At 43.1% G+C, this 26,722-nt stretch overlaps 1 protein-coding gene across 6 annotated transcripts in view; it reads left to right on the top strand.

Annotated features, from left to right (window-relative positions):
• The window catches only part of plekha7b (pleckstrin homology domain containing, family A member 7b), a 377,482-nt gene that overhangs the window by 217,368 nt on the left and 133,392 nt on the right, over positions 1 to 26,722 (top strand). For all 6 annotated transcript variants that reach the window (XM_051923402.1, XM_051923401.1, XM_051923403.1 and 3 more), the window contains 2 exons: positions 9,592 to 9,696; positions 24,942 to 25,014. In XM_051923402.1, the coding sequence (XP_051779362.1) occupies positions 9,592 to 9,696; positions 24,942 to 25,014 (178 nt within the window). The remainder of the gene's footprint in view (positions 1 to 9,591; positions 9,697 to 24,941; positions 25,015 to 26,722) is intronic.

The raw sequence follows: 26,722 nt of genomic DNA, 5'->3' as shown, positions 1-26,722 counted from the left end.
GTCTGAGGCTTCAAGAGCAAGTTAAATAAAATGAGTTCAAAAGAAGTGAATTAGCAGCACAAACAGGGCACTCATTAAGAAAAGGGTTAGAATGAAATCCTGCAGCCACGGTGGTCCTCCAGGACCGGACTAGACAGTGGATGGGACTGGAGTCAGTGTGAGCCATAAATCTTTTATTCTGGGATTGGCACGACTGAAAACTGAAATATTGGGAGATATGATAATCTGATAAAAAGACTAAACTGAGTGGATGTTGTCGGATATTTTTGGGGTTCCTGATTTTATGACATTTGTTTACTGTATATATTGGGAGAGGCTTTATGTACGGGGAGTTTGTGGGGTTGTAGATAAAGTATTAATTACAATTTTTTTTCTCTGGATCATTTTTTGTAAAAATCACATTTTTAATTATTATTAACTTTATTATTATTAACATTATTATTATTGTCATTTTCTGCGCCTTGGAAATGCGTCTGAAGACAGTTTGGGGTTGACATGCAATTAGTAGTTAAATTTTCACTATAAACTTAGTAAAGTGTAATGGTTACAATCGCTACAATATAGATCTGTGTTTTATAAGATCATATGGATTTATTTTTATTTATGCATTTTGTCTTTGTTTCTTATTCATTGTTACTTTTACCTAATATTAATTTTTGTTTCTCCTTTTCATGTAACTTTCTCTCTGATGTCATGTAAAATCACTTTGAGCTCCATTCTTTGTATTAAAATGTGTGATAAAAACAAATGTTGTTGTTGTTGTTACTTGTCGGAAGTGCTTCACCTCCACAGCGGCATTGTGGGCCAGCACTGCTCGTAGAGGACTGATGGCCCGTGGTATTAAACCAGCGACACAGAACCGTCTTTCCTTTTAAAGCGTTGCAGTGACGCCCGCGTGCTTTCTAATCGGCTTGTCTTGTCACCAGCAGCTGCTTGAACTGTGACAGTCCTGTCAGACCCTTTTCAGTGTGCCAGTAGAGCTGCTTGTGCTTTCTGTTCGCCTCAGTGGGTTGCACATTTGTGTTCAGGGGGTGGGGGGTGACGCATGATTGGCTCGAATCTTCTGCACTCAAGCTTACTATTGAGAAGTTTTTAAAATGCATTGAACCCTGGGAAAGCTGCTAGATACAGAAATGTAATGCAGGGTAAGAGCCCGATAGCGTCAAGTTGAATAGAGCAGGTGGGTACGGTGCCCTCCATAATGTTTGGGACAAAGACGCTCGTTTTTTTTTTTTTCTTTCCCTCAATGGTTTAAAATAACAAATCAAACAATTCAGCCATCCATCCGTCCATTTTCCAACCCGCTATATCCTAACTACAGGGTCATGGGGGTCTGCTGGAGCCAATCCCAGCCAACACAGGGCGCAAAGCAGGAAACAAACCCCAGGGCAGGGTGCCAGCCCACCGCAGCAAACAATTCAGACTTGTGATTAAAGTGCACATTGCTGACTTTCATTTAAGGGGATTTTCAGACATTTCAGTCACACAACACCCAGCCCCCCCATTTCAGGGCACCATGATGTTTGGGACACCGCAATGGCAGGTCTATTAAAGCCGTTGTCATATTTAGGACTTTTGTCGCATATCCCAGCATGCATTGACAGCTTGAAGTCTGTGATTCATGGACATCAGCGGGTGCTGAGGGTCTTCTCTGGTGATGCTCTGCCAAGCCTCTCATGCAGCCATCTTCAGCTCCTGCTTGTTTTGGGGGGGCTTGTCCCTTTAAGTTTTCTCTTCAGCATATGGAAGGCCTGCTCAATTGGATTGAAATTGGGTGGCTTGGCCAGTCAGGAATTCAACACCTGTGTTGCCTCGGCAGTGTGTTTAGCTCATTGTCTTGTTGTAGGAAAAGCGCTGTCCACTGAGTTTGGAGGCATTCACTGGATCTTGAGCAGATCAGATGTTTCTCTGCACTTCAGAATTCGGTGTGCCATCATCAATGTAGAGACGTGTGGCAGGACCTGTGTCAGCCATTTGTGCTCAAGCCATACCCCCCACCCCAGCACTGCCATGTTTAACAGGTGAGGTGGTCTGCTTTGGATCTCAGGCAGTTGCTTCATGTCTCCACACTTTCCTCTCGCCATCAATCTGATCAGGTTCAAGTTTGTCTCTTCTGTCCACAAGACCTTTACCCAGAATTCTGCAGGCTGTTTGAAGTCTCACAGACAGAAAAGCAGGATGGCCAGATCACAGTTTAACTAGTGGTTTGCATCTTGCAGTGTGGCCCCTGTGTTTCTGTTCATGAAGTCTGCCTCTGGCACAAACACATCTGCCTCCTGAAGACTATTTCTGATCTGTCAGACAGGCCTTTGGGTATTCTTCTGTCCTCAACAGTGGAGGTCTTCCTTGGCCTACCAGTCCCTTTCCCATTATTGAGCCCACCAGTGTGTTCTTTCTTCTTCATGATATCCCAGACAGTTGATTTCATTCATCCTAAGGTTTTATTGATGTCTCTGATGGTTTTATTCTTATCCTTCTGCCTCATAGTGGCTTCTTTGACTTTCATTGGCACAGCTCTTGCCCTCAAGTTGACCAATGGCAACTCCAGACTCCAAAGGGTAGAAGCATAGGAAGCCATGAAACCCACCTGAGGAATCACAAACACCTGGGACACAAATTGTTCCAAACATTATGATGACCTGAAATGGGGGGGACCGTGTAGAAAAAGTGTTATGTGACCGAAATGTCGGCATATCTCCTTCAATGAAAGTCTGACTGCCGTGTGCAATTTAATCACGATGTCTGAATTGTTTAATTTGTAATTTTAAACTGTGGAGCAGAAGTAGAAAGTGAAAGAAAAATGTCTTTGTCCCCAACATTATGGAGGGTGCTGTATTTGTCCTCGCTGAGCCCCTCTTGACCATCCTCACATGTCTTGGACCTCTGAGCATTGTGGCTCTCAGGAAAGTAAGCCCACTGACTATTTCAATGCCTCCCCAACCAAAAACACTGTGAGCAGAGAATAAAATAAGGTGGGCCTGCATAGCATTTTCTCCTTCCGCCGCTCGGAGCATCACATCAAGTCATTACGGAGGCTTCTATTCACATGCGGGTAACGGCTTTGGCACTAATCCTATTTTAAATTACATTTTTCTTCTTGAATGTTATCTCCGTGTAACCTTTGGCACAGAGGTGTAAAATTTGCCAGTGAGAAGACAGGTATGAGAATGCAAATTCCTCAGTGCTGCTAATTACACGACAATTTAAGAGATGTCAGGGTACTCTGGGAGAATTCAGCTTCTATGGCTGACGCTAAGCATCCTCTATGCCCATATCACTCCTGGCAGTGCCACCAGACGGCTATTATGGTGTGCAACACGAATTCAAGCCTGCGGCATTGTAAGGGTAGGCAGTCTCAGGCAAGGAAAAGATGGTGCAGGGAGAATTGCCACTATCAAGATGGGAAATGAAAACTGGCACTAGCAGCAGGTGATGTTCTGCCAGTTTGAGAAGATACAATACGTTTATTTTTGTATAGCCCAAAATCACACAGAAGTGCCACAATGGGCTTTAACAGACTCTGCCTCTTGACAGCCCCCCAGCCTTGATTCTCTAAGACACAGGTGTCGAACTCCAGGCCTGGAGGGCCGCAGTGGCTTTTCATTCTCACCCTTTTCCTAATCAGTGACCAGTTTTTACTGCTAATTAACTCCTTTTCCCTTCATTTTAATATCCCTGTTTTTAAGGATTCAGTCCTCTCAATTGATGATTTTCTTCATTAAATGGCAGCCAAACAGAAATGTGACGTGAAATGCGCCAACAGATGACCAGCTAAACTGGGGTTTCAAACTCCAACCAATTTCACTCCAACCGGTTTCTTAATGAGAAGCCAATTTTTGCTGTTAATTAAACCCGTTACTTAATTCCTTGGCTTGCTGCTGCTCTCTTTCTGCTACAGCAGACATTTCCCGAACTGTTGATTTTCTATTTCTGATTTTTGGCCTGAGAGATCAACCTTACTGAGACCCTCATCTTTCTTTATGTTCAGATAATGTGGTTAGCTGATCACCTGTTTGCTCATTTTGTGTCTCATTATTGTTTGGCTGCTAATTAAGGAAATAGAAGGAACTAAGGGGTCTGAGTCAAGTTAATTAAAACTAAGGCAAAAAAAGCTAATTAGCAGCAAAAACAGGTCACTAATTAAGAAGGTGGTTAGAATGAAAACCTGCAGCCATTATGGCCGTCCAGGACCGGAGTTTGACACCCCTGCTCTAAGAAGACCAAGAAAAAACTCCGAAAAAAAAAACCTTGTAGGGAAAAAATGGAAGAAACCTTAGGATAGGCAGTTCAAAAAGAGACCCCTTTCTAGGTAGGTTGTGGGTGTCAAAAAGAAGGGGGTCAATACAATACACAGAACAGAACAAATCCTCAATACAGTATACAAATAAAAATTTTAGAAGTACGGAGCAGAATTTAACAGTAGATGATATCACATAATATGATTTGGATTTGTTCAGAGTCCTGGAAACCTCCTCCATCAAGCTGCCTCCCCCATTTGGCCATTCCACGGCTGATACAGCACTGGGCCAGCCAATCTGATGAAAGGACCCCTCTTTCCCACGATTCCTGCGATCCTCCATCAGGGATGACTTTACCTTAGGCAGGCAAAACAACCTGGCAGGTGGGCCAATGCACCAAGTGCTACATTTGAGTACCGAGAAGAGAAACAGAATAGGTGAGGGTTAGTATCAAATTCTAACTATCATGTTACTTATGTTTTAATGCTAATGACTAACAACAGAGATGCAGTCTGTACAGTTAATCAGCAGCTCTAGTCGGGGTGTGCTAAACAGAAGTAGTGAGTCTTCAGCCGGGATTTAAAGGCTGAGACCGAAGGGGCATCTCTTATAGTAGCAGGCAGACCACTCCACAGTTTAGCGGCCCCCTGTAACTAAAAGCTCGACCTCCCACTGTTGTTTTATTAATTCTTGGAATCATAAGCAGAACGGTATCTTGAGACCTTAATGTGCACTCAGGTTTGTAAGTCATGATAAGTTCAGACAAGTAAGCCGGACCTCCGCCATTTAATGCTTTATATGTTAAAAGGAGGATTTTGAAAACTGCCCTAAACTTAACTGGGAGCCAGTGTGAGGACTTAAGAACTGAAGTTGTGTTCGTATTTTCTTGTTCTTGTAATAATTCTTGCAGCCGCATTTTGGATTAACTGGAGGCTGTATAAAGAACAGTTTGAACATCCAGTGAACACCACATTGCAGTAGTCAATCCTACTAGAAATAAATGCAGGAATTAAGATGGGCACCATCACCAGAGAGTGGTGTGCTGGGTTTGATTGGGCTTCTTTGACTCTGATCAACAGAGAAAGACTCTTTATTGATGAAATGAAAACAGATCTCTGCAAGGTGCTCTAAGTGAATGACAAATATGGCATAATTATTGAGTACTAGCTGTGTAAGTCCGTGCTGTAAAAAGCCCGGGGTCCTAGAAACAAAAAAAATTGAAATGTAGAGATGTCAGGTAATTGAAAGGAAATACTCGGGGCATCTCTCTCCTAGGAGGTTTAATTTTGCCAACGGGATCGCCTCGCTTGTGTATTAGCGGCTAAGCGAGTGACTCTTTCTTCGAAGGTGAAGCCCTTACCCCGACTCCACCTCTCACTTCCGGGCCATACAGACAGAGAGACAGACACACTTCCACTTGTAGACGTTTATATATAAAATCTACACTGTGGTTCAATAATAAAAATGTGAAAACCTGCAAGGGGGTGACAACTTTGTGGGGCCACTGTAGTCTGGTAATGCAACACTCGATACTTCAGGATGACAAAGCCGACACAGAATATTAGAAATGTTTGCAAATGTATTAAAAATATAAAACTGGAATATCCCATTGACAAGACTTAGTTGAAGCATCTTTGGCAGCAATTCCATCCTGGAGCCGCCTTGGGTTTGACGTGACAAGCTTCACCCACCTGCATTTGGTGGAATTCCTGCCCTTCTCCACTGAAGATCCTCTCATGGTCTGTTGAGTTGGATGGAGACCAACAGTGGGCAGCTCTTTTTCAGGTCTCTCCGGAGATGTTTGTTTGGTATCAAGGCCAGGCTGTGGATGAACCAATCAAGGACAGTCACAGTTGTCCCAAAGCCACACCTGTGGTGTTTTGTGGTTTTTTTTTTTTCCTTCCAATGTCCTGCTGGAAGGTGAACCTTTGGCCCAATTTGAAGTCCAGAACACTCTGAGAGGGTTTTCATTAAGGAGATCTCTGGACTTTGCTCCATTCAGCTTTCCCTCTACCCTGTCTAGTCTCCCAGTCCCTGCAGCTGAAAAACAACCCCACAGCATAATGCTGTCCCCACCATGCTGCCCTGGTGGAATGGTATGGCACAGCACAGGTGATGAGAGGTTGTCTGGTTTCCTCCAGATGTGAAACTTAGGATTTTTGGCCAGACAGTTCAATCTTCATTTCATCAGACAAGAGAATCTTGTTGTTCATATAGTCCAATGGCCTGCATACTGTGAGCAAGCTTGTCACATGCTGTCTGGCCACTCACTGCAACGGTGTTTGTTCTTCTGGAAGCTTCTACCATCTCCACACGTGATCCTCTGGAGTTCAGCCAGAGTGAGTATTGGGCTCTTGGTCACCTCTCTTACCAAGGCTCTTCTTCCCCAGTTGTTCAGTTTGTCCAGGCAGGCAACACTAGGAAGAGTTGTGGATGTTCCAAACTTCTTTAAGAATTATGGAGGTCACTGAGCTTTTGGGGAACCTTCTATGCTGCAGGCATTTTTTTTTGTAGCCTTCTCCAGATCTGTGCCTCGACACAATCCCGTCTCTGAGCTCTGTAGGCAATTCCTTTGGCCTCATGACTTGGGTTTTGCTCACCTGTGGATCTTCTATAGGTCTCATGTGTCAGGCAGCTCCTATTTAAGTGATTTCTTGATTGAAACAGGTGTGGCAGTAATCAGGCCTGGGGGTGGCTACGGAAATTGAACTCAGGTGTGATACACCACAGTTAGGTTATTTTTTAACAAGGGGGCAATTACTTTTTCACACAGGACCATGTAGGTTTGGATTTTTTTTCTCCCTAAATAATAAACACCATCATTTAAAAACTGCATTTTGTGTTTACTTGTGTTATATTTGACTAATGGTTAAATGTGTTTGATGATCAGAAACATTTTGTGTGACAAACATGCAAAAGAATAAGAAATCAGGAAGGGGGCAAATAGTTTTTCACACCACTGTATCTATATATATAATATTGTGGTACCCGGCTGGGGTTCATGCCCGGCCAGGAGGACTGGAGGAGGGCTTGTGACTCCGCCAGAACACGAGGGGGCGCCCGCCCTGGTTGCTTTGGGGGCCACGGGTACAGTTCCTGGAAGCTCAACCCTGTAGGGGCCCGTGGTCACGGCCAGGGGACACCCCGATGCCTTGGGAGCCCTGGACCTCAACACTTCCACCACACCCGGAAGTGCTGGGGGGAAGAGGATTGCGGACACCCGGAGGACTTCCGGATACACCGCCAGAGCTTCTGTCACACAGGGGTGTGGCTGCAGAAGCTCCTCCGGATGCACCTGGAGTCCATCTGGGGTGTATAAAAGGGGCCGCCTCCCTCCAGTCATTGGCAAGAGTCGGGTGGAAGAAGGACGGAGCTCAGAGGAGAGGAGTGGAGGCGGACCAGAGACTGAAGGCATTGTGAGTGTGGCCAAGGACTTAAGGGGTGATTGGTGCTGCGGCACCAGGTTGATGCACGAACTGTAAATAAGTAATGTACAATAAACGTGCGTGTGGTGAAAATATAACGTCTACCTGTCTGTGTCCGGGCTGTTCCCCACAATATACATACACAGTATCTCACAAAAGTGAGTACACCCCGCACATTTTTGTAAATATTTTATATCTTTTCATGGGACAACACTGAAGATCTGACACTTTGATCCAATGTGAAGTAGTCCGTGTCCAGCTTGTATCACGGTGTAAATTTGCTGTCCCCTCAAAATAACTCGACACACAGCCATTAATGTCTAAACCGCTGGCAACAAAGGTGAGTACACCCATAAGTGAAAAATGTCCAAATTGTGCCCAAAGTGTCCATATTTTGTGTGGCCACCATTATTTTCCAGCACTGCCTTAACTCTGTTGGGCATGGAGTTCACACGAGCTTCACAGGTTGCCACTGGACTCCTCCTCCATGACAACATCACGGAGCTGGTGGATGTTAAAAAATGAGACCTTGTGCTCCTCCACCTTCCCCACAGTTGCTGAATAGGGTTTAGGTCTGGAGACATGCTTGGCCAGTCCAGCACCTTTACCCTCCGTTTCTTTAGCAAGGCAGTGGTGGTCTTGGAGGTGTGTTTGGGGTCGTTATGTTCAGTTTGCGAAGGGAGGTGATCGTGCTCTGCTTCAGTATGTCACAGTGCATGTTGGCATTCATGGTTCCCTCAATGAACTGTAGCTCCCCTGTGCACTCATGCAGCCCCAAACCATGATACTCCCACCACCATGCTTGACTGTAGGCAAGACACACTTGTCTTTGTACTCCTCACCTGGTTGCCGCCACACACGCTTGACACCATCTGATCCAAATAAGTTGATCTTGGTCTCATCAGACCACAGGACATCATTTCAGTAGTCCATGTCCTTAGTCTGCTTGTCTTCAGTAAACTGTTTGTGGTCTTTCTTGTGCATCATCTTTAGAAGAGGCTTCCTTCTGGGACGACATGCCATGCAGACCAATTTGATGCCGTGTGCGGCGGGCGTATGGTCTGAGCACTGACAGGCTGACCTCTGCAGCAATGCTGGCAGCACTCATACGTCTATTTGCAAAAGACCACCTCTGGATATGACGCTGAGCACGTGGCACTCAACTTCTGTGGTTGACATGGCGAGGCCTGTTCTGAGTGGAACCTGTCCTGTTAAACCTGTCACTGTATGGTCTTGGCCAGCGTGCTGCAGCTCAGTTTCAGGGTGTTGGCCATCTTTTTATAGCTGACACCATCTTTATGTAGAGTAACAATTCTTTGTTTTCAGATCCTCAGAGAGTTCTTTACCATGAGGTGCCGTGTTGAACTTCCAGTGACCAGTATAAGAGAGTGTGAGAGCAAGAACAGCAAATTTAACACACCTGAGAGCTTGTAACATGAACGAGTCACATGACACCAGGGAGGGAAAATGGCTAATTGGGCACAGTTTGGACTTTTTTCACTTAGGGGTGTACTCACTTTTGTTGCCAGCAGTTTAGACATTAATGGCTGTGTGTTGAGTTATTTTGAGGGGACAGCAAATCTACACTGTGATACAAGCTGGACACGGACTACTTGACATTGGATCAAAGTGTCAGATCTTCAGTGTTGTCCCATGAAAAGATATCATCAAATATTTAAAAATGTCGGGTGTACTCACTTTTGTGAGATACATAAATCTACATATCTATATCTATATACAGTATGTATGTAGATGATTGTCACAAATTCCTAAAGATTACTTAAAAATTAATTGAAACGATTTTAGCACAAGGCCGTAACATAGCAAAATGTGTAAAAGTCGAGGGTTCTGAAGGCACCTCCATCTGTTCCTCCATTGATCTGTCAAGCGTTCCTTCCTCATTCTAATTGTGTGTCACTTTGTTTTAGGTGTTGAAGCCAAGTGGCAAGGCACATAGCTTTGGAAAACGAGACCATGCTATCAAGAGGAACCCAAATATACCTGTGAATGTCAGAGGGTGGCTGTATAAACAGGTAAGTGGAATGGGAGGGACTTTGTCTTTTTAGGCTGGATGTGAGGTGTGTGTTCGCTCTTCTCCTGTGATGTCTCTTTCTACGGGGGCTAAGATGTCTCTGACTGTGTTTCTCAAATCCTTTTCCTTTATGGAGTGCCTGGATGGCTGACCTTGTAAGATTTAGCAGTAGTTGCATCAGCTGATTGGACAACTTATAATTTCCAATGGTCTTGTTACTTGTCAGTGAAGCTATGTTCAGCTAAATATGACAGCATGGTGGACAGCAAAGTCCCCAGCACCTTTTTCACATCTTCTTACAAGCATATAAACGCTGGTTAGTGTATATCATCTTGCAATTTCAGACTTCCCAGGATCATTTGTTGGGTTCATCTACTCTCGCCCTTGAAGATTAACACACATACACATACACACACATGCATACATAGCAGTCCAATCCAGACAAAAGACCCTGTACATAGGGATTCTTTTGATATTGTACACCACTTACTAACCAAACAATGTCTTACTTTTCCCACAGTTGTTCTAATCATTGAAGAGTGACGTCAATAACCTTGATGAACCCTGTGAACGAGGAAGTAGCCATCTAACTCGCACTTGGTGCCCTTTATTATTTTAGTCAGTTTAAAAGACGAAGTATTCTTCTTTTGGCTGCTCCCGTTAGGGGTCCCACAGCGGATCATCTTTTTCCATATTTCCTGTCCTCGTCATCTTGCTCTGTCACACCCATCACCTGCATGTCCTCTCTCACCACATCCATTAACCTTCTCTTAGACCTTCCTCTTGCCTGGCAGCTCTATCCTTAGCATCCTTCTCCCAATGTACCCAGCATCTCTCCTCTGCACATTTCCAAACCAGCACAATCTCGCTTCTTTGACTTTTTCTTTCCATCGTCCAACCTGAGCTGACCCTCTAATGTCCTCATTTCTAATCCTGTCCATCCTTGTCACACCCAGTGCGCATCTTTAACTCTGTTACCTGCAGCTCTGTTGTCCTGTGCCACCATCTCCAGCCCATATAGCATATCTGGTCTCACTACCGTCCTGTAGACCTTCACTGTCACTCTTGCTGATACTCATCTGTCACAAATCACTCCTGACACTCTTCTCTACCCACTTCACCCTGCCTGAACTATCTTCTTCACTTCTCTTCCACACTTCCCATTACTCTATACTGTTGATCCCAAATATTTAAACTCCTCCATCTTCACCAACTCTAGTCCCTCATCCTCACCATTCCACTGACCTCCTTCTCATTCACACACATGTATTCTGTCTTGGTGTTCCTACTGACCTTCATTCCTCTCCTCTCATATCTCCACCTCTCTGGGGTCTCCTCACCCTGCTCCCTACTATCGCTACAGATCACAATGTCATCAGCAAACATCACAGTCCATGGGGACTCCTGTCCAATCTCATCTGTCACCCTGTCCATCACCATTGCCAATAAGAAAGGGCTCAGAGCTGATCCCTGATGTAATCCCCCCTTCGTCAATCCTACTGCAGACCTCACCATAGTCACACTTGTCTTGTACATATCTTGTACAACTCTTATGTACTTCTCTGCTGCTCCTGACTTACTCATGCAATACCATTTAAAAGACAAAGTGTAGAAAATAGATAGATAGATAGATACTTTATTAATCCCAATGGGAAATTCACATTCTTCAGCAGCAGCATACTGATACAATAAATAATATTAAATTAAAGAATGATAATAATACAGGTGAAAAAAAACAGACAATAACTTTGTATAATGTTAAATGTTAACGTTTACCTCCCCTGGTGGAATTAAAGAGTTGCATAGTTTGGGGGAGGAACGATCTCCTCAGTCTGTCAGTGGAGCAGGACAGTGACAGCAGTCTGTCGCTGAAGCTGCTCTTCTGTCTGGAGATGACATTATTTAGTGGATGCAGTGGATTCTCCATAATTGATAGGAGCCTGCTGAGCGCCCTTCGCTCTGCCACAGATGTTAAACTGTCCAGCTCCATGCCAACAATAGAGCCTGCCTTCCTCACCAGTTTGTCCAGGCGTGAGGCGTCTTTCCTCTTAATGCTGCCTCCCCAGCACACCACTGCGTAGAAGAGGGCGCTCGCCACAACTGTTTGATAGAACATCTGCAGCATCTTATTGCAGATGTTGAAGGAAGCCAGCCTTCTAAGGAAGTATAACCGGCTTTGTGCTTTCTTGCACAGCGCATCAGTATTGGCAGTCCAGTCTAATTTATCATCCAGCTGCACTCCCAGATATTTATAGGTCTGCACCATCTGCACACAGTCACCTTTGATGATCACTGGGTCTATGAGGGGTCTGGGCCTCCTAAAATCCACCACCAGCTCCTTGGTTTTGCTGGTGTTCAGGTGTAGGTGGTTTGAGTCGGACCATTTAACAAAGTCATTGATTAGGTCCCTATACTCCTCCTCCAGCCCATTCCTGATACAGCCCACGATAGCAGTGTCATCAGCGAACTTTTGCACATGGCAGGACTCCGAGTTGTATTGGAAGTCCGATGTATATAGGCTGAACAGGACCGGATCCTAATTAGTGACAACACCTGATAACACTGATCTCATTTACTTAGCTGGTATTTTTCTTTTATTGTAGATTCAGAAAAGCACAACAGCATGATTTTTACATTTATAAGACATTTAGACATATTTCTGCTTTTGCTATAGATTTAAATGCTTAACTCTCTTTTGTTGATTTCATTATTTTGCCCTTTCTCTGCACAGTTTTTCCCCTTCGTTGTATCTTGTTAATGACAATTAAAAATGAGCAGAGCAGACACCCTGGCAAATAGCACTGAATAATCAAAGGCTGCAACTACTTTAGCATCGGACCCACTAATTAGTAAATAATGGACTAATTAAACAATTAGAACACCTAGAAATGTAGAATGAAAATCAAGATGAAAATATTGTTAAAAAGAAACAAAATACATTATCCCATATAACTGCTTGGTGCATTTTAATAAATATATATAATATATATATACAGTATATATATTTTACTAAACTTGGTTTTCTAATTTCTGTATTGTTCTCTAAACACAGAACTTGGGAAATAACACATCACTTAATTAGCCCTGGAGTCCAATTAAAAACAGAAGCTGGATGGAACAAAAACCTGCAGCCACAGTGTGCCCCCAGGACAGAGGTTGTGAAACACTGCAATAGTTAACAAAGTCTGGATATAAGCAATCTTAGAAAAGCTTACTGAAATTAGAAGTGCCAAGGGGTGGTGATGTCCTGGCGGTTTGTGTTATTCATATGTTACGTTTTCTAATGTTTCTTGATCTCTGACGTCACCTCCTGTGTTGCCCTTCTGTCCTCTTCTCTTCTTCTTCTTCTTCTCTTTTGGTCCTTTGGATGATCCATATTTATGTTAAAATGCACACTTGGGGGTTTTGGGGCATGTGACATTGCACGCATTTGACTAGTTATCTCGCCTTGATGACACATAACCCTGATCAAAGTATTTGTACCTCCTCACTCCTTCCTTTCCCAAGCTGTAAACTAATTTAGTAATTCCGAGTCCTACGGTATCCATCCGTTCACAGGTAATTAATGAATTAAAATGGGTTCTGTCATATTTGTTCTTATTTCCCATTCCCAGGTCATAAAATGATTGAAAAAGAAAGTCACTGGAACAAAAGCATCAATTACTAGTAGGGATGCACCGATACCGAAACGGGTATCTGGTATCGGCCTCGATACCACATTTTCTAAAGTACTCGTACTCGTTAAAAGTCCCCCGATACCGGGGACCGATACCACGGTCTGAGAAATGTCTATGTTTGAGCGGCGTGTAAGGGGTTAATCACAGGCGCTGAGTGCCCGCCCCCAGGCCCCGGCTGCAGCTCAGAGCGGGGAGAAGGCGAGGCGAGACATGTCAGCCGTGTCGTAGGGTTGCCACCCGTCCTTTAAAATACGGAATCGTCCCGTATTTGAGAATGAAATTGCGCGTCCCGTTTTGAATCAATACGGGACGGGTTTTGTCCCGTATTTTTTTTTATCATTTTTTTTAAAGCAGCATCTCATGCAAATCATCCTACACGCATTTTATGAAGATGCCTCCTTTCCTACTTTTGATTGGGTAATACGGGCTGTGGCCCCCGCTGCAGTATGCGTCCCTTATTTTTTTGTATTAAAAGTGGTAACCCTAGCCGTGTGGAACTATTTCAAAGTGAATGAAGACGACAAAACAAAGGCGGACTGCAAATTGTGCTCAGCGAAATTGTCCAGAGGAGGCTCAAAAGGTGGCGCATTTAACACAAGTAATTTAATCAAGCACCTAAAATCCCAACATGACAACGAGTACAAAGAGTTTACCCACGCTTCTAAACCAACACAACCCACGCTGCAGAAAACTCTTGCAAGACGAGAGAAAATGTCCAGAGACAATCCACGTGCTGTGAAAATAACACAGGCAATTATCGAGTACATTGCATTGAGTGACCAGCCACTCTCGGAGGTAGAAAATGTGGGATTCCTGCATCTCCTCCATGTTCAGGAGCCCAGCTATGATGTCCCAAGCCGCCGCTACATGACTGACACGGAGCTGCCTAAACTACACGACTTCGTGAAAAAACATATCCACAGCCTACTGCAAGCCTCCTCTGCGTTTAGTTTCACCACGGATATTTGGACAAGCAGTGTTAGCCCCGTGTCGCTAATTAGCCTAACCTCCCAGTGGATAGGCGAGAGTTTCTTGTTTTTTTTGTTAAATTATATGATTAAAGCTGTTACCTGTAAATTTAAATCATGTTTTTATTAAGTACTCGGTATCGGCAAGTACTAGGTATCGGCGAGTACTGAAATGCAAGTACTCGTACTCGTTTTCCAAAAAAGTGGTATCGGTGCATCCCTAATTACTAGTTCAGTACAGAATGATGCTTGCAGTGCCTGTAATTCAATTCCTGTAAATTCAATTCATCCTGGTTTGACTGATCAAAATAATTAACATTTAATATAAACAGTCTATAGCTGAAAAACTGAAGATTTTCCACATCGGAACAGTTAGTTTATCCGAGTTTCTGCTTAGACCAGTGTTTCCCAGACTCAGTCCTGAGGACCCCCTGTGACTGCACGTCCTTTGTTCCAACCAGATTCCTAATCAGTGACAACACCTGATAGCACTGATCTCATTTAATTAGCTGGTATTTTTTTTTCTTTTATTTGACATTCAGAAAAGCACAGCAGTATGATTTTTACATTTATAAGACATTTAGAAATATTTCTGCTTTTGCTAGAGATGTAAATGCTTAACTCTCTTTTGTTGATTTCATTATACTTTGCCCTTTCTCTGTGCAGTTTTTCCCCCTTTGTTGTATCTTAATGACAATTTCAAACGAGCAGATCAGACACCCAGGCAAACCACACAGAATAATCACAGGCTGCAACTACTTTAGAGTCTGACCCACTAATTAGTAAATAATGGATTAATTAAACAATTAGGAGACCTAGAAAAGTACAATAAAAAACAAGATGAAAATACTGTTAAAAAATACATTATTCCTATATAACTGCTTGGTACATTTTAATATTTTTTTTTTTTAGCAAACTAATAGTTTTCTAATTTCTATATTGTTCCCTAAACACAGAACTTGGGAAATATCAGTTCACTTAATTAGCCCAGGAGTTCAATTAAAAAGAGAAGCTGGTTGGAACAAAAACCTGCAGCCACAGGGGTTCCCCAGGACCGAGTTTGGGAAACACTGGCTTAGACAATGTAATGAATACTGTATCACACTTTTAGTATTTGTTTTTACATTCGCATATCTCCCAATATTCTTCAGATTAATGTCATACCCAGAATGAAGCAATTGCAGGTTAAGGGCTTGTTTATACAGGCATATGAAAAAGTTAAGGAACCCCACTCATCCTGCATAATAATTGACTCTACTTTCAACCAAAAAGATAAGTGGTATGTCTTTCGGAGTACTGCAGTGTTTTCCGAACAAAGATTTTTAGTGACTCAGTATTTAGTTGTATGAAATTAAATCCAATGTGAAAAACTGGCTGTGCACAAATTTGGGTCCCCTTGTCATTTTGCTGATTTTGAATGCCTGTCACTGCTCAATGCTGATTACAGTATACTCCCAAAATTTGCGGGGGTTACGTTCCTAGAGCACCCGCGAATTGTGATAAACTGCGAATTTTGGATGTGGTTAAAAGAAAATGCCTATTTTTATAATTTAAACCCTAAATATGCCCCCAAAACACTTTAGTTTCATTTCAACCTCAGCTTAATACATTAACTAAAAATAAAGAATGTAAAGGTAAACCTGTATACTGTACTGTTATGTCTCCCGCAGTGCTAGAATGTAAAACACCACTGTTACCGCTATATGTACTGTAATTCATGCAAGCGCGTTTTTATTGCCAGAAGCCTTAGAAGGTGCCGGGCATTTCGACAGCATTTTAGCGCTTTAACTCTTAAACTGCCACATACTTGTTGGTTATTGCATCCCTGGACGCCAAATACTTTTTTGCTGCACTTTAAGTAAACGTCACAATTCACAAAGAAAAAGTCAAATTTTAATGGAAGAGCTTTACAATTACTGCAACACTGATCATTTGACACACTGCTAATGAACTGTAAAAACTATTTTAAAAACTACTGGAATAATATGTACAAGATGCAACTGACGCCATGGATGAATTTCAGTAAATCACCGAGCTAACTGCACTTGAACTGGCTGCATTCAAGCACACCGAGGTAAGCGCTGATGACTGCAGGCTGGTCTAGTGCAGCACTTCAATCCCAGAGCCAGTCAGGCTTAAGGGTGTCACGCTTGGGTCACAGAATTGCACAGAAACACAGGAGATTGTAGAGACAGGAACTTTATTCAAACTCTTCAAACAAACCTGTCTCTTTCAGAAGTAAAACGAGCTCACTATGCAGTTAGTTCTCGATTAAAAGAATAGGCAAACATGATAGGGGAGCACAACAGGAGCGGGACCCCCAACAGGAGCAGAGGATGTCTGGGGGAGGAGAGAGAAACAAAGCAATCAGCCAAAAAGGACAGGTGCTGTTCAGGCTTTTAAGTATGCGTAGTGTCGTGCAAGAAGCGCATCACGCAACTGAGCAGCCACAAGTAAGCCCAGCAAGTAAGGGAGCGATGTGAAAGTAGTCTATCACCGTTTTTAAGTGGGGTTTTTTGAGAAGCGTCCGTGTCTTCTAGGGGTGCGTTCAGCCCCCCTGCTCACAAGAAGCTGGCAGTGGTCATGAGCTGGCTGCTGAACAAATATCCGGCACTGACTGATCAGTTCCTGTGTGCTCGCAAATGGCACTGAGAAACAACTATAGCCGGTTGTGGCGGTTTAAGGATTAAGAGGAACAAAACAGAAAATACAACACTCAGCTGGAGATGCACCACAGTCAATCAGCAGCAAGGAGAAATGAATAACGCTGTAGCGGTCCGGTGCCACTAAGATTCACATCGTCGAGAAGACAGCGATTTGTTTATTTTTATGGTGGAGATTCCAGGGACGCACCCAGCCTTGGCCCGACCCGCACGCACTCACAAACGGAGACAAAAATAAAGCAAACCAGTAATCAAACAGCAAATAAAGAATGTAATGAAAACAACGATACCACCCGTTTCCCTTACGGCGATTACACATTAAATGCAACAAAGCACAAACAAAACACACACAGTAAATCATGAAAAACATAAACGGATGAAATGATGAAGATGCAGTCCAGAGATCTGCACGTTGAATGGGAATGTAAAGATAGTCCAACCGCTAGTTTCTGAAATGGTGAAGACGGGTAGACGGGTCCAGGAGCGCTCCTTTCTTTGTAGGATGGTCATGAATCCACTTACAGTCCTCATGTACACAGGCAGATGGCAGACAATCCAGACGCCAACCACGAAATGATTGAGGACAAAATGAATAAGTACAGGTAACCCAACAGAAGGCAGACAGACGGGAACTTGTAACACAAATTACAAAAAATTTTTTTTTTTTTGCTTTTGGTCACTGGCCCCCTTTTTAAAAGCCACGTGGACATCCTTTTACCTCCTTTGCGGAGGTTATTTGCGGTTTCCGCTAACAATTAGATAGATTCTAAGGAAAAATCTGTGAATGAATGAGGCCGTGAACTCTGAACCGTGACTTTGTGGGGGGTCTACTGTACTTGCAACACCAGATTGTTTGGATGAGCTTGTTAAGCCTTGAACTTCATAGACAGGTGTGTTCAATTATGAGATATAAAGGTATTTAAGGTGGTCAATTACAAGTTGTGCTTCCTTCCCTTTGACTCTCCTCTGAAGAGTGACAGCATGGGATCCTCAAAGCAACTCTCCAAAGATCTGAAAACAAAGATTGTTGAGTCTCCTGATTTAGGGGAAGGCTACAAAAAGCCATCTCAGAGGTCTAAACTGTCATTTTAAACGGTAAGGAATGGAATCAGGAAATGGAAGGCCACAGGCACAGTTGCTGTTAAACCCAGCAGGTCTGGCAGGCCAAGAAAAATACAGGAGCGGCATATGAGCAGGATTGTGGGAATGGTGACAGACAACCCACAGATCACCTCCAAAGACCTGCAAGAACATCTGGCTGCAGATGGTGTATCTTTACATTGTTCTACAATTAAGTGCAATTTGCACAAAGAACATCTGTATGGCAGGGTGATGAGAAAGAAGCCCTTTCTGCACTCACGCCACAAACAGAGTCGCTTGTTGTATGCCAATGCTCATTCAGACAACTCAGATTCATTTTGGAACAAAGTGCTTTGGACTGATGAGACACAAATGGAGTTATTTGGTCAGAACAAAAAGCACTTTACATGGCGGAAGAACACCGCAGTCCAAGACAAACACCTGCTACCTACTGTCACATTGGGTGGAGGTTCCATCATGCTGTGGGGCTGTGTGGCTAGTTCAGGGACTGGGGCCCTTGTTAAAGTCGAGGGTCTGATGAATTCAGCCCAATATCAACAAATTCTTCAGGATAATGTTCAAGCATCAGTCACAAAGTTGAAGTTACGCAGGGGTTGGATATTCCAACAAGACAATGACCCAAAACACAGTTGGAAATCTACAAAGGCATTCATGCAGAGGGAGAAGTACAATGTTCTGGAATGGCCGTCACAGTCCCCTGACTTGAATATCATCGAAAATCTATGGGATGATTTGAAGCAGGCTGTCCATCAAATTGAACTGAACTGGAGAGATTTGGTATGAAGAATGGTCAGAAATACCTTCATCCAGAATCAGACACTCATCAGAGGCTATAGGAGGACAGCGTCTAGAGGACAAAAGGAGGCTCCACTAAGTATTGATGTCATATCTCTGTTGGGGTGCCCACAATTATGCACCAGTCTAATTTTGTTATGATGCATATTGCATATTTTCTGTTAATTCAATAAACTTAATGTCACTGCTGAAATCCTACTGTGTCCATAAGGCATGTCAGATATTACTGTGGTGGGCTGGCGCCGTCTGGGGTTTGTTTCCTGCCTTGTGCCTTGAGTTGGCTGGGATTGGCTCCAGCAGACCCCCGTGACCCTGTAGTTAGGATATAGCGGGTTGAATAATGGATGGATGGATGTCATATATTAAAAGGAAGTTGCTACGTTGAAAGCTCAGCCAATGATGAACAAAAATCTAAAGAATTAAGAGGGGTTCCCAAACTTTTTCATATGACTGTTCTTCACACTCAGAATGTGTACACGCATGCATCATGGCTGCCACGCGTTCACAGCTTTCAGTGTGAGAAAAGTTGTGTGTTTTAGGGGGCTGCTTGTTTGTTTTTTATTATATTTATTATTTTGGGAGCTTCTCTAAAATTTCAGTTTCCCCTTGGGGACAAGTTATAATGGAGTCCAATTTATACATAAGGAGACTGTCTTTCTACTCATTACACATCTATTTTACAGTATGTAAGTGCAAATTGATTTATTCTTTGTATGTCATCAATTCATTATTATTCTTATCTCATTTTAATTTGTTTTTCTTTTCTTGTGACTAATTTGACATCTTGTAAAGCACTTGGAGCTCCGTCCCGTGTATGAAAATGTGCGATAGATGTAATTGTTGTTGTTAACACAGCTGCAACTTGAAAGCTGCATCATATCTAAGTAATCCTTTAATTATTATTATATCCACACACGCAGTCTTATGTAACAAACTGTACAATGCACTTTTTTTTCCTCCCCCCATAAATACATCCAGTAAATGGATATCCCCGTTCTCTTCTATCCAAGGCAGGCTTTTTCTACATCCAAACACAGCCAGACCTCCGGGGACCCTGTGGCTGTAGTCGAAAAGCAATGAATGCCGCCTTAGACAGTTGATATTGTAACTCACAGCAGGTACGGTCATGCAGGTGTCGGTGGCCACTGAGTAGCCTTTAAGCTCTGAATCTGCTGGTGGTGCAAGAACTAGAGGGGAGAAAGTGACCGCGTGTGGTGGCCAGGGTCTTCAGTGCTACGGTTTGTGTTACCCGAGGTCTGTCTATTAAATATCGAGACTGACACAATGACTCACCTTTATTTACAGTTATGTTTAGAATAATTGCAGTGTGTTTAAGTAAGTAAGTGCACTTTATTGTCATTCATACCATACAACAGTACAACAACGGATGCATAGCTGAACGAAATTGCATTTCTCCAGGCTCAATGTGCAGACATGAAACACAAGTTCACACAAGACAACATACAGACATTACAAACCTTTCACTTCTTACACAGAAAGTAGGTATGAGTTGATTAACTTCCTCTCTGTATGCGGAATCATCGTCATTACTGATGAGGCCCACTACTGTTGTGTCGCCTGCAAATTTTAAAAAAGTGAATAAAGCTCAAAATCCTTATAGCTTGTATTACCAGGCACACACACACATTGGGATCACAGCATATTCTATTCCAAATTAAAACATGAAGAATAATTTGGATCACATTTGTGTTATTCCTTTACAGAAAGTGAAGAAAAGGGAATATTCAAAAAAATCGCAGTGTCTGCATTCTTCTTTACAAATTCAAACATTCACTGTGTAAACTGAAAAATATTCCAAGATTTTGCTTTCCTTTGAATCCCTGCACTCATAATTTGTTGTTTCAGAGAGCTGCTGCCCATCTGGGTTGGCACAGAGTCAGTCGACTAACTTCAGGTATGCCAGCCCAGGATGACTGGACTCCATTCCACAATTCTACTGTACCCCATAACGTCAATCTTGTTGGTCTGTCGCTCATTTACTGGTGTGTTTGGGGTCCTTGTCTTGTTGAAGCCCACCTGGCCTGTTCAAGTATTCTGAGGTATTCAAACTGACCCCTGGGATGTGATAAGCAGGCCTGACACCATGGTATGAGACACATCCCCATGTCGTGATGCCTGCACCACCCTGCTTCACTGTGTACTGTGGCATGAATGCAGCCCCTGGACCCAGAAAGAACAATCTTGCTCTCATCAGTCCACAGAATGTTGCGCCATTTCTCTTTAGGCCAGTCAGTGTGTTGTCTCCTCTTTAGCACGCGTCTTGTCTTATTTTTTTTTTCCCAACAGTGAGACTTTGTAGGCTCTTCTTGCCGCTATCTTGGCTTCACACAGGGGTCTTCTAATTATAACACAGGTACTCACAGGTAACTTTAGATCACCTTGGAGCTGATCACTGGCTGAGTCTTTGCCATTTTGGCTCTTCTTTGATTCATTCCAATGGCACTTTACTGTTTTCTTCCAATCTTTCAGGTTTTGGCTGCCATTTTAAAGCATTTGCAGTCATTTTAGCTGAGCAGCCCCTCATTTTCTGCACTTCTTTATATGTTTCCCCCTCTCCAATGAACTTTTTAATCAAGTATGCTGTTCTTCTGAAGAATGTCAGGAATGACCCGTTTTACTCCGATTTTTAGAGAGAAATGCACAAAAACCAGCATGAACTTTTGCTGCTCTTCCTTCCTTAAATGAGGGCCGTAATTGACACTGAATGAATGAATGAATGACCTCACTAATTGAACTCCACACTGCTATTATCTTGAACAGCCTAATATTTCCTTTTTCTACTCTTTCTGTAACGGAATAACACTGATTTGATCAATTTGTCTTCATGTTTTGATTTGGAGTAGAATGTGCTATGCTGTTAATGCATTTGTGTGTATGGAAATAAAAGCGCTGAGAGGGATTAGAAGATTGATTCACTTTATTAAACACACACGGCTATAATTCTAAACACAACTGTACATAACAATTTTAATGCTTGGCCCCCTCAGTGTCCTCCCCCATTAGCAGTTACGCATCGATGCCTTCTTGGTTCCTACTGGTCAACGGCGTGGAGCTGATCACTTTCTGTCACCTGTTTACAGACATCTGACGTTTTCTTCTTTGCTGCATCCGTGTTCCTTTAACCACTGATTTCAATTTAGGAAAAACTCCCACACATGAGACATGCAGTCTCCCCATAAGCCTCAGTAAGCATTTGAAAAGGTTCCATTGGTGTTTTGTTAAATCGTACTAAAAATTTCAAATTGACACATTGCTCAACTTTTAAACGTAGCAGGATTCTGGCACACAAGGGGTGAGACAACTGTGTTAAATTACGACTGACAATCAACTAACCGGCTGTAATCAGAATATAAGTTTAATATGTCACTGTGCTCTCTGCAAATATTTTAAAAGTGCTTTTCTTTCTACATGCAATGCTGAGCCAGATTTAGTACAAAGGGGCTCAGCATTTAGAACTGCTAGGCCAATCCTAGGACAAGATAGACAAAGACAAACGGGCAACGGGCACCATTTCTGTGTGTTAGTCAGCAGGCCTCTCTTTGCCTTGTTTGGAATGGCACGATTTACCTAAGTAAGGGCCTGCACGTGGAAAGAGTATAAAGCCTTGGCATATTGCCCGGCACACCTTTGAAGCCGACGGACGGATGGAAGATTACGTCATCCTATCCTGAAAATGGCAGATTCTACACATGAGCTTGTCATGGCTTCCTTGTCTGTTATACCACGTAAATCGTCATTAAAGAAAGCGAAGTTATTTTCTGTTATGTGATTTCTCACCGCCGTATCACTAAGGGAGTGATATTGCCTCGTTATATCTATTTAGGTTCAGGTTACTTAAAACGGCGCAATTTAAAAGAACTTATTCCAACCAGGGAGTTAGCTCCCCCTAGAGGAAAACACCGACTGAGAGTGTTGTCGTTTGTCGTTAAGTTGTTAAGTGTCGTTAAGTGCTCATCATCAGTTCTCACTGCTTTGTTTTACAGTCTCGTTATATTAACTCTATCAGGGCGGAGGTCGGTTTTTATCAGCAGGAGGGGTTGAGAGCAGTAAACAACTGCAAACGGTGACAAAACCCGCCACTACATTTTAGTTCAACTCTCTTTGCTAGAAGGAAAGTTAGCTTCGTTGGTTTGACCGAGATTCCCATGCGCTTGCGGGGGAGTAGTGAAGAGCAAACAACGACAAAAATGGCATCGACATCTGGTGAAAGATCAAAGTGAATTCACAAAACAAACAATGTTTTGTATTATCGCTGAATTGGACTCTGACCTGTCAAGATCGAAAACTAAAGTGATGTACTGGCATCAGCTAATCGTGTAGATGAAGACCGCCACTTGTAATGACATGAGGTACAAACCAGATTGCATTGCACTGTGATCGTGACTGCTGCTGCCGCCATTTTGCTGCTGCTCCACCTCATCATCGTGGGCAGTCGGGTAATCAACAAATTTACTGTGTCACACACGTGCACATGGGAGACGACGAAAGGGCTCAAAAAGGGATAATTCCATGCCAGACCAGGGGGTGGCAGGGTCCACTGATCCTTCCTCTTTTTCATCTGCAGACCAACCACGGGAAATTCCGCCTGGACTTGATGATGTCATTTCCGGCTCTGGGCCCGATGATGTCATTTACCCTGCCTGACTTTAAAACCGCCGTGTTTGTCTGTCTGAACTGGTCTGTCAAGACCTTTTCATTGTGAATCAAACCATCATATTTGGCATCCAATTTCAAGTATATGGGTGGCTGCCCCCAAACGTTTTCCTGTGTTGCTTGAATCCTTCTCACAACTGACGAGGTTAGAGCTGTGTGTGACATTCTTGTCACTGCTGGGAGCTCAACCAGGTGTTGAGGACAAGTGTGGAGTTATTGACTGTGCCCGTCCACACATTTTGAGTCTGCCAATTTTGCAAATCTACTCAGCAAGCGCCAATGGCCAAACCAGCTTGAATGTGCCTGATCTCGTCAGTGTTCAGAAGCCATTAAGAAGACTAACAATGTCAGGTTATATAGCACCTTGATGTGTGGAGTACAAGTCACAGGAGGTTCTGCTCAAGTCTTTATAACACACTGGTGAGGCCTCATCTGGAGTTCTGGGTGCAGTTTGGGTCTCCAGGCTACAAAAAGGACATAGCAGCACTAGAGAAGGTCCAGAGAAGAGCAAATAGGCTGATTCAGGGCTACAGAGAATGAGTTATAAGAAAAGATTAAAAGAGCTGAGCCTTTACAGTTTAAGCAAAAGAATATGAAGAGGAGACCTGACTGAAGTGTTTAAAATTATGAAATGGATCAAGATGGTGACTTTAAGATGAGTTCATCAAGAACACGGGGAAACAGATGGAAACTTGCGAAGGGTAAATTTCGTACAAAACATTAGGAAGTTTTTTCATTACACAAAGAACGACAGACACTTGGAATAAGCGACCAAGTAGTGTGGTAGACAGTAATACTTTAGGGACTTTCAAAACTCGACTTGATGTTTTTTGGAAGAAATAAGTGGAGAGGAGTGGCGAGCTTTGTTGGGCTGAATGGCCTGTTCTCGTCTAGAGTGTTCTAATGTTCTAATTTACTAAGCAGGCTCAGACTCCGTTAGTCTTTGGAGTGCAGTAGGCTGTGCTGAGCTCTGTCAGGCTGAGTGGTCTGTTCTTGTCAGCAGGTTTCTAATGTCAAAGATGTCACTGATTCCAAACTCGAAGAACTTGGCAGTCAGTCAGGAGTGGGAAGCAGTGAGGAAAGCAGCACCCTTGAGCTTCCCAGCACATGCACCACTAGGCCACACCGCCTTCTGTCACCATGCATCAGAGACCCCTTTTAAGATGTGAGTGCTCTCGAGTCAGATGGGCTTTCATTGCCTCACATGATTGCTAAGCAGCTTTCAATACAAAAGTTGTCCTCAGTTTTGTAAAATGCTGATGAGATGTCATTTTCCAGGCCAGTCACAGTTGTTGCTTCCTCAGAGCTGAACGTGAAAGCTCAGTCAAAGAATATAAAGAGTTGTTTTTTTTTTTGTTTTGTTTGTAGGACAGCACGGGAATGAGACTCTGGAAGAGGAAGTGGTTTGTCTTGGCGGATTATTGCCTCTTTTACTACAAAGGTGAGTATTAAATGTACCGTTGCCCCTCAGTGTTTCATCTGACCAGGCCTATTGATTTACATAAGTGAACTTCCGACAGGTCAGTAATGGCCTGCTTGTTAAAAACGAGCTTTATCGATCAAAGGTGCATTTTGGTGGCTGTTACATGTGATCTTTGGAGGTTAATTTCCTAATAAAGTTAGAAGTGCTGGAGGTGAAGAAGGCATTAGCAGAAAGGTACCCAGCTCAGCGCCATGATGTCTCAATGTTCTGTTGAGTTATAGCAGGACACAAAGCACACAGATACTAGATAAAGACGTGTCCGCTATACAGCAATGTAAAAAAGGCAAGTAGACCCCATGAAAGAGTGTCTTCATTTATCACATATGTGGGCCTTGATCTTAATTTAAATGGTTTCTTCCGTATAGTAAAACACTAAGGTGTGTGTGTGTCTCCAGGCCCTGCGAACAATCTGATTGGTCAGTTTGGTTTTCGTGCTGCAACTCAACACGTAAGTGCAACACACACAAGGAGGAGTAAAGCTGTGGGGGCCACACTGGGAGTTGCCTTCAAAGATGGGAAGCATAAAAGCAGACGGGAGGCAAGCAACGCAACTCGAAAATCAGGAGTCTGATAGTGTGTTTCTTTAAAGCCCGACTAAGTCCAGAGAGGTTCAGACACACGAGGATATGAAGGAAAGGCGTGGAAGGTACACGTAGAGCACAAGAGGGCAGATAGATTTTTAAATGTATTATATTACCTGTCTAGTCCTATAGAGGTGATATAACAAACATCAGGCCACGTTTACATTGTGTAGGCCATTGTGCAATTGAAATAAATAAAAGATAAAGTAAGTAGGCCTGTACCTATGTTTAGTTGGCCACAGTACCGGAAGACTCATTTGGTGAAAGCTGATGACCGCGTTTGACCAGAGTAACCTGATATCAGCTGTAAAGCATGATGGGGGGAAATATTCTGGTTTGGGGCAGCTTTTCATGGGAGCATGGGAAAGGCGCTATATAAATAAAATGTAATATTATTATTATTTGCTGCTTCAGGGCCTGGGCAGCTCACCATCATAGGATGCGCTGGCAATTCTTTATTATACCCGCGGGGTGCTTGAGGAGAACGTGAGAACATCTGTCAGAAGACCGAAGCTCAAACCCAACTGGACCTTGCAATGTGACGATGACCCTAAACATACCAGTAAATCCAGCAAGGAACAGCTAGAAAAAGAAAGAAATGGAGGGCTCTGGAATGGCCAAGTCAAAGCCTGGATCTGAATCCTTGATACGAAACGGGCTGAGCGCACAAGACACCCCTAAAAAATTTAAATAGCTAAAAGAATTGTGCCTGGCGGAGTGGGGGAAAACGTTCTTCCAGTCGAGGTCGGAGAGTGCTAGATGCTGACTTGAGGGGGCAATCCCAAGTATGGGGCGGGGCGGGCGCCATTTTCCACAGACAGAAATGACACGTTTGACTTTACAGTAATTGTTTATCAATTTTATTGCCTTTATTTAAAGATCCTATTTACATAAAGATCAAATCTCAATGTCCACATATGTTAAAAAAGAAGAAAAAAACACATTTTATGGGGTGTCCTTACTTTTTCACACAATCTGAAAGTCTGGACGTGTTCATTAAAAATGAAATCCATTCATCTTTTCTCAGCATTGGTCCATCACTCTGCCCTGAAATATTCTTTTCCCAGTTGATTAGGCCAAAGTCG

This window comes from Erpetoichthys calabaricus, chromosome 2, assembly GCF_900747795.2.
Source record: "Erpetoichthys calabaricus chromosome 2, fErpCal1.3, whole genome shotgun sequence".
Classification (NCBI taxonomy): domain Eukaryota; kingdom Metazoa; phylum Chordata; class Cladistia; order Polypteriformes; family Polypteridae; genus Erpetoichthys; species Erpetoichthys calabaricus.
Note: the sequence above shows the minus strand (reverse complement) of the source record. Positions and strands in the feature narration are given on the sequence as shown.